This window comes from Eucalyptus grandis, chromosome 3 (genome assembly GCF_016545825.1).
Source record: "Eucalyptus grandis isolate ANBG69807.140 chromosome 3, ASM1654582v1, whole genome shotgun sequence".
Classification (NCBI taxonomy): domain Eukaryota; kingdom Viridiplantae; phylum Streptophyta; class Magnoliopsida; order Myrtales; family Myrtaceae; genus Eucalyptus; species Eucalyptus grandis.
Genome location: NC_052614.1, coordinates 14,139,737 through 14,148,366, shown reverse-complemented (window position 1 = coordinate 14,148,366; position 8,630 = coordinate 14,139,737). Strand labels below are relative to the sequence as shown.

General features: G+C 41.2%; 1 protein-coding gene across 1 annotated transcript; it reads left to right on the top strand.

The window, feature by feature from the left end:
* Positions 1 to 702: 702 nt before the first annotated feature.
* Positions 703 to 2,310, top strand: LOC104436602 (heat stress transcription factor C-1). Its single transcript, XM_010049433.3, has 2 exons — positions 703 to 1,099; positions 1,243 to 2,310. The coding sequence occupies exons 1-2, from the start codon at positions 857 to 859 to the stop codon at positions 1,987 to 1,989; spliced, it is 990 nt and encodes a 329-aa protein (XP_010047735.2). The 5' UTR covers positions 703 to 856; the 3' UTR covers positions 1,990 to 2,310.
* Positions 2,311 to 8,630: the final 6,320 nt, after the last annotated feature.

The window sequence follows — 8,630 nt, the reverse complement described above, 5'->3', positions numbered from 1 at the left end:
AAAATGACCAATTTTCAAGTTATAATCAATCAATTGATAACTAGGGTTTGGTCGACATGAACAGAGTTTGGTCATGAAAGCAATGAACAAGGGGATTGAAGAGATACAAGTTGTCGGTGAAGAAGGTTGGCAATATAATTGCGGAGCGCAATCAATAAAAGCCCTCATGAGGAGTTCGAGAGTCAATTGATCAAGCTATCATAAAAATCATCGACGGCAAGTGGTATCATGTCGTGATAAGTGCTGAAACAAAATAATCGATGAATACCAAACACTGTAATTTCTCCTCAGCATGATGGACCCTTGAAATCTCGAGTAGTGATAGAAGTAAACACGACGATCTTGCGCTCTCATAAAACTTTCCAATTCTGTCGACCACCGTTCTCGGTTCCTTTTTCCCCTCTCTAAAAATTGACGATGTCGACGACGATTAAGATCAACGACTCCCGTCCCGCGCGTGGGGGAAGAACCACACCTGCCCTCGCAAATATCTAAGAAACCTTGTCGGGGCTCTGACCTGTAACATGATGAATGGGGAGCCCGGGGTGGGGCCCACCCTCTCCCCCTGTCCAAGTATCACTGCCCATCCCGACTGGTGCCACGTTAGCTACGAGCCCCCCTCGGTGGTGGCTACTGTCGAGTCCCATCTCTTGCCTATTTTGCTCCATATATAAATATCCAAAGTCCATCTTGTCCTTTGAATTTAACCTCGCCAAAGAGAAAAAGGTAGCTCAGCTTTTGCCAATTCTCTCTCAACCCCAAGAAAAGCACTCTCTCCTCAAACCCCATTTTCACGAGAAGAGCTATCGTCCAGAGAGAGAGAGAGAGAGAGAGAGCGTGACAGGGTCTCTGAGAAATGTATACCAGCGTGCATGGGATGGAGGCGGCGGCGGCGGCCGCCAACGGCGACGCCATCGCGCCGTTCGTCATGAAGACCTACCAGATGGTGAGCGACCCGGCGACGGACAACCTCATCGCCTGGGGCAAGGCCAACAACAGCTTCATCGTCGTCCAACCCCTGGACTTCTCCCAGCGCCTGCTGCCCGCCTACTTCAAGCACAACAACTTCTCCAGCTTCGTCCGCCAGCTCAACACCTATGTAAGCCCTCCTTCCCATCGTTCGATCCTCGTTGTCCGTCGGGCATACGTGGATGTGTTTGGAGAGTGTGTTGATTGTTGTTGAAGCTGTGAGTTGTACAGCGACGGGACTGATTTCTTGATGTGTGGTTTTATCTTTACTAGGGTTTCAGGAAGGTCGATCCGGACCGATGGGAGTTCGCGAACCAGTGGTTCCTCCGCGGCCAGAAGCATCTGCTGAGGAACATCGTGCGGAGGAAGCACAGCAAGGGCGCCTACTCGCAGTCGAAGGGCGGCGGCGACGCCGACATGGACGAGGAGGAGCTGGCTAGCGAGATAGCGAGGCTGAGGCAAGAGCAGAGGGCCCTCGAGGAGGAGATTCGGGGCATGAGCAAGCGCCTGGAGGCGACCGAGCGGCGCCCTCAGCAGATGATGGCCTTCCTCTACAAGGTCATCGAAGACCCGGAGCTGCTGCCTCGGATGATGGGGGAGAGGGACAGGAACAAGCGGTTGGCGGTGGCGAGCGGCGACAAGAGGCAGCGGCTCATGATCTCGTCCGCCGCGGTGTCGTCCTCCTCCTCGTCGGGCATGGGGGTCTCGAGCTCGATCAAGAGCGAGGACGACGAGGAGGGCACCAACTTCGGGGTCATGTCCTCGCCCGAGGTCGAGGGGAATCTGGACATCAGCCGCTTTTGCGACTTCGCTGCGGTTCCGGCCTCGTCGTCTTCGGCTTCAATCGATGGCGGGATCGGCAGAAACATGGCCTTCTCGCCACCCTACAACGACGTGGGTGGATACGGCGGCGTGGCGAACAATCAATTCGGGTACTTTACGGAAATGGCGGTGGCCGGAGGGGAGGCCAGTCCGCCGACGCCGCCTTATCCTTTTTCCCTCTTGGAAGGTGGCTTTTAGTTGCCTTATCACGAATATTATCTTTCATCTTATCCCTTGTATTAATTCCTTCTATTTTCTTTTTATTTCTCCCTTCTTGGTCAATAATTCCCCTTGTAAACAGCAAAAAAAAAAAAAAAAAAAAAGAAGAAGAAGAAGAAGGATCGATTACGTGTTCAATTTACTACTTCCGGCGGATTAGCAAAGTTAGGTGATTCTATTCGAGGAAAATGATGTTCTTTTATAAGCAAGAATAAGCATGACTACAATTAGAAGCAAGAATCGAGGAACTGTGTACTTGGAATGACGTTGAATGTTAGGAAAGCTTTAGGGTTTTCCCCATCTTTCTATTTGCCCATTTTTCCATTTGGCTATTAAATTGCTCGTTGAACCCCCTCGAGTGAACTCAAGAACGTAATTTTGTGATTATTTTACAGAAAAGTGAATTCTCAATTTATTAACGAAAACATCATTTACGGAACACATGGTTTAGAGCTAGATTAAATTTTTTGTAGTCGAATCTTAACCCGGTCTCAATCTGAATACGGACTGAAACCTACCTCTCTCTCTCTCTCTCTCTCTCTCTCTCTGTTTGACAAATAATGCATCGGGCTACCTCGTCAAAGGGGTAGCGAAGTCAAAACTTCAGGCTAAATTCGCCAAAGCTCTGGTGATTGACTTTTTGGGTGGCCCAAAAATGAATTTTGGCGTACTCCATCCGATAAATGCACGACTCTTTCCTTTTCCTATTTCTTCTTTTAATCTTCTTTTTTAAGATAGGCATGTATAGTCGAGCATCACTAGAAAAGCTACAGATAAAACTACCCTTCCCTCCTCTGAAAAAGGCTAAAAAAATAGTGGTGGTGAGCAGAAGAAGGACAAAAAAAAAAAAAAAGTGGACCAAAAGGGAAAGAAAACGTCCGCTCGGAGAGGCTCTTCGGGACCACGCAGAACTCTCCAATCGGAACGCCCCCTCAGGCGGGGAAGTGGCCTTTATGATGACTACTATAGGCCACATCCTCCATCGACCCCTCTGCAAAGTAATTATGATCCAAACCGACCGACGACAACTATACCTCAGCGTGGCAAATTGCATCGAGAGATCGACCAATCCGACCGGGTCACGGGGCGCCGAGTCTCAGCTGCCACCGAAGCCTCGGGTTATCCTAAGAGCCACGCAGTCAAGCACGAATTGCAGGACTCCCATTGGGTAAACCATAGACCTTGGCTAGGAAAGCTTCGGAGCTAAATTATGGTTTTATTTGACCATTGGAAAGCCGAGCGGGAGAGAAGGAAAGCAGCTGCCGCGAGGGCGGGGCCCTCTTCGCCGGGCGTCGGGATCGAAGGTGACGAGAGGGAAGGGGATAAAGGGCGATCACGTGGGCCCCGCTCTTTTGGCGTCGACGGGACGCGTGTCGGGAGAACATGTGCTAGCCAATCAGAAGGAAGCAAGGAAGCAAATCTCTCTGTACTTTTTTGCCACACAAAAAAAGACAAAATAAGTAAGTAAATAAGTATAATATATATATATATTTCGTAGAAAAAGGAGGGAGGACGTGGGGACAAAAGCATCCGGTCCTTTTCGCTTTTTTCTCCGGGGGGGTGGGGACCAGTCCGCCGTGTAGGGCGACCACGTGGGGGCTCTCTTTTGTACGGGTTACGTGTCGACTTCCCAATGCGTCGCCCCGTCCTTTCCCCCTCTTTTGTCCTCATCCTAGCGTTCACATGAAGTTAAATTTTCCACATCTGTCCTCATGTCAGAAAATTTAAATAATAAATTACCCACTCGTTCAATAATTTAAATTTTTTAAAAATTAACGGTATTTTCATCAAATTTCATAATATATCAAAATTAAAAGGTCTCAAATTTAAACCTTCCCAACAATATCAACTCCAATCGAATTCTTATGAATTTTCAAAATACTACGATAGAAGAAAATATATCCGGCGGCATTGATCCCATATCCATAGCACGAGATGCGCCATCAAGACCATGACCTCACCGATGCGTGAGAGGGTTCCTTTCCTAAGGTGGGATTGAGCCCGGTGCAGCTCGTGCGTCATGTGATATTTGTGGCAAAAAAAGGAGGTTTGTGCTTTCGCGCGTGATGATGGACGCATTAGTATCACGATGCGCGCAAATTGCTTTTTATTTTGCCACCAGCTCCTCCCTAACGAAGAACCGGCGGCATTATTGGTGCGTGGGGGCAATGAATATAATGGTTGATCGCGCAGAGATTCGTGGCGGGTCCATCACTCTCCTCCCTACTCCAAATATGCCTGGCACATAATTTTGTCAATTAATTTATTAATCATTATAGCTATATTGGGTAACGAGTGACGAAGAACATACTCCAACCTTTTTCCCCCGATTATTATTTTATTATTATTTTATTCATTTGTTTAGTGGGGGATATTGGTGGAGGAAAGAGGGACGCGAAAGGTGGGGGGAAAAGGGAGGGCGACACCTGTCCCGGGATGCGCTCCCGAGGGGGAGGAAAGGTAAAATCCGGACCGTGTATTAAGGCCCGATGCTGTTCCCTTTTTTTTTTTTTTACACATTCTCTCCTTCGACAATAGTTTAAAAATATTAAGGCGTGGTGGAGAGATGACCCACGTATCGTGGGCTTAAAAAGAAATGCTTCGTCTTTTCTTTTCTTTTCTTTTTTGCCCCCTTAAAATCGAGCAACACACGTGATTAGACCAGGAAAGTAGTCTTAGCACGTGGGGCGTGGGGTTGGCGACGTGTCCACTAGGTAGTGTGTCCACCGCAGTCATCGAATACAGTCGGGACTGTACTACAATCGAGGGTCAGATTGTACGAATCGCGACAGATCGTAGCTCCTTTTTGTACTCGATGTGATTTTTCAATTGTAATTCAATGCGTAACGTATACCTAAACTTTCAATTTATTTATTATAATTCGTGACTTTTGATATATATTATATATGAATATTTAATGTTCTCATTTCATTATATTTTCAAGATAAGTCACGTAAAATTCTATTTATCGGTAGTTTAATCGAAATATTTGAATGGGGATTAGTTCTTTTTTTCGTTCTTGAATCAATTGTAGGACATTATTTTTCACCAAATGAATTGAATTTTTTAGAGGCACTTCTTCCCAAGTAATTTAGGAGTAGAATGAACAAATTTAAAATTTATGAACTAGATGGATTACGTTATTAACTAATTCATAAATTACATTTCACATTAGATCAAATTTATAGGGACTATTAACGTTGTTAACCCCTTTTTTTTTTTTTTTTTTATCTTCTGATGGTGATCCTAGTTTTTTGAGGTGAATGGGGGCCAAGTCACATCGTGTTCTCCATCATTTCTCCAAATTTGCCTAAAAGAGCTAAAAAAACAAAGCTATTTTTTTATGCAGCAAGTGGAGATTCTATGTTTTTCAGTTGTCCCTGGAGAGTCTACAGACATTTCCCCTTTACATATAAAATGCGTGAGTATTTGGAAATAACATATTTTTTCCATTAATGATGGAGAAACAAGTGTTAGTGATAAGTTATATGAAAAAAGGTTTTTCATTATCTTTTAAGTGGTAACTGCAAAAATGTTATTAGAGATGCAACAACAAGAGAGAAAAAAAAAAGCAGAAAATATGATGTTTAGGGATCAGTCTGATTTATGTCAAGCTGGCATCAGAGGTTGATTCGTAATCCGATTGAAATGAAATTTTGTTAGCGTGTTCGTGGCTCACTTTTCTTGAATTTGGAAAATTTGATTTTCATTTGAAGCTCCCTACGTTAGGTTTTCGTGAATTGATCAAAACTTGCATTTTTGGTCAAATTTATTCTCGATCTCTTATAAAATTTAAGTGTAGTCAGAATGATGTTCTTGGGGGGTTTTTGCTACTATATACCTCTAGTATTTACTAAAGAAGAATTTTGTTCACCCAATTTTGTTAATAATGAAGATTTTTGGGTGGACTCCAGTCCTGTGGTTTTTTATCTCCTCATATTAAGGAGGTTTTTCATGTAAAAAATCGTCTTGTGTTTGCATGCTTGATATTTATTTTGCTTTTCTATATCGATTTCTATTATGTTTATATAAAAAGGGAGATTATTTTATTCCGTTATATTAATTTGATATTGTCCGAGTTGTTACTATTCTCCCATTAAAGTGGTATCAGAGCTTTGGTTATTGCTTGATTTTGTTGCCTTGTGTTAAACAATGGAAGCGAATACGAGAATAATAGTTATCTTGAATGGTTCAAATCATCATATTTGGAAAGGAAAGACGGAAGACTTTTTATATGTGAAGGATTATAATCTGCCCGTATTTGCTGAAGAGAAACTGGAGAATAAAAGTGATGTTGAATGTGTGGTCATATTAGGAAGTGAGTGGATGATAATGTTTTGAGCAATATTATTGAAGAAACAGATGCACACAATTTGAAGGTTTAGCTCGAACGGTTATATGCACGAAAAAACTGGGAATAATAAGTTATTTATAATAAAACAGATTATGGCTTTAAAATATCAATATAGTACTTGTTTGAATGATAATTTAAATTCTTTTAAGGAATTATTATCAATTAGCTGCGATGGGAATCAAATTTGATAATAAGATACAAATGTTACGATTACTTCATACTTTGTCGAACTCATGGGAGACGTTTTGAATGTCTTTGTCTAGTTCTACCTCGGATGATATGATTACCATGGATTTAAACCAAGAGTAGTATTTTTAACGAAGAGATGAGAAGAAAGACACGGGGATCATCCTCTTCACCCGCTGATGCCTTAGTTGTTAAGAAAAAGGGAAGAAGTGAATCTCGAGACCCGAGAAATAGAGATAAAAGTAGAGGCAAATACAATGGATTTGCTAATGTTAAGTGTCATTATTGCCATCAGAAGGGACATATTTAGAGGTTTTGCTATCACTTCAAAAAGGATAAACAAAAAGAGAAAGGTAAAGAGAAGAAAAGTGATAATGACAGTGATAACAATCGTGCTGTTGCACTGAAATAAGATTTTCTCATTGTTTTTTATGGTGATGCGGTGAATCTTGTATGTCATGAAACCAGTTAGGTAACTGATAGTGGTGCATTCATTTATGCTACTTCTCGTAGGGATTTCTTTACATCATATAGGTCAGGTGTCTTTGGATCTGTGAAAATGAGAAGCAATGGCCTGGCTAAAATTATAGACATTGGTGATGTGTGCTTAAAGACCAGTAATGGCATGAGATTACTACTGAATAATGTTAAGCATATACCTGATATTTATTTGAATTTGATATCCACAGGCAAGCTGGATGATGAGAGGTATTGCAGCACTTTCAATGATAGTCGATGAAAGCTTACCAAAAGTTCTTTAGTTATGACTAGAGATGAAAAATATTCTTCGTTGCACATTATGCATATAAAGTTATCCACAGACAAAATTAATGCACTAGATAGCGAAGACAAAGCTGAGTTATGGCACAAGAGACTCGGTTACATTAGTGAGAAGGGTTTGTCAATATTGGCTAGGAAGAAACTTTTTTCAGGTATGAAAAGTCAGAGTTGAAGAGGTGTGCTCACTATTTTGCAAGAAAACAAAATAGAGTTGCATTCAAAGACTTCCTTCCTTCAAGATTGATTTAGTGCATTCAGATATTTGTGGTCTTATGAAGACAAAATTTCTTTATTTTGTCATTTTCATAGATGATTTTTTATGAAAAATATGGGTTTATACCTTGAAAACTAAATATCAAGTATTATACTTTTATGCAATTCAAGCTTCAGTAGAGAGACAAACTGAAAAAAAAGTTGAAATGCATTCGAATTGATAATGGAAGAGAGTACATTAGACCTTTTGATGTTGCAAACAACAAGGTATTCGACATCAAAAGACACCTCCAACGACGCTTTAGTTAAATAGCTTAGCTAAGAGAATGAATATGACACTAATTGAAAGGGTAAGATATTTATTTTCATAGTCAAAACCGCCAGGATTCTTTTGGGGTGAGGCTTTAAGTATGGTTGCACATGTACTAAATCTTATTCCATGCATTCCTTTAGAGTTTAATGTTCCCAATAGAGTTTGGACATACAAAAATGTTTCTTATAACTATTTGTATGCCCTTGGGTGCAAGACATTCTTGCATATCTCCAAACATGAGAGGTCTAAACTTGATGTGGAAATACGACTTATTGACTATGGATAGGACATGTTTGGTTATAAATTTTATGATCTAGTCGAGAAGAAAATTGTAAGAAGTAGAGATGTTGTGTTTATGGAAGATCATACAATACATGATATTGAGAAATTAGAGATGATTTTAGTGCCATAAGTTAGTGATGACTTAGTTGACTTGGATCCAGTTCCTCGCACACATATTTCTGCACAGATCGATGAGGAGTAGCAGGAAGTGAACATTCCAGATAATTGACATGTCCTTGAATATGTTGAAATAGATAACATTATCCTGAACCAGAAGCTCTATTAGATGCTCTATCGGATATTTCAGTTTGGAGATTTGTTAGAGACCGACGACCTTCCACTAGATATTCTAAAGATAAGTATGTATTATTGACTAATGCAAGTGAACTAGAGTGTTATGTAAAAGCAATAAAAAATATGAGTGCAAAAGTAAATGGCTTGATGTTATGTAAGATGAAATGCAGTTACTTTATGATAATCATACTTTTAAAC

Bases quoted from the DNA above. Each gene is read 5' to 3' on its own strand.
- LOC104436602 (XM_010049433.3), top strand. From the start codon at position 857: ATGTATACCAGCGTGCATGGGATGGAGGCGGCGGCGGCGGCCGCCAAC. The intron at 1,100-1,242 runs GTAAGCCCTCCT...TATCTTTACTAG, and splicing joins TCCGCCAGCTCAACACCTAT to GGTTTCAGGAAGGTCGATCC.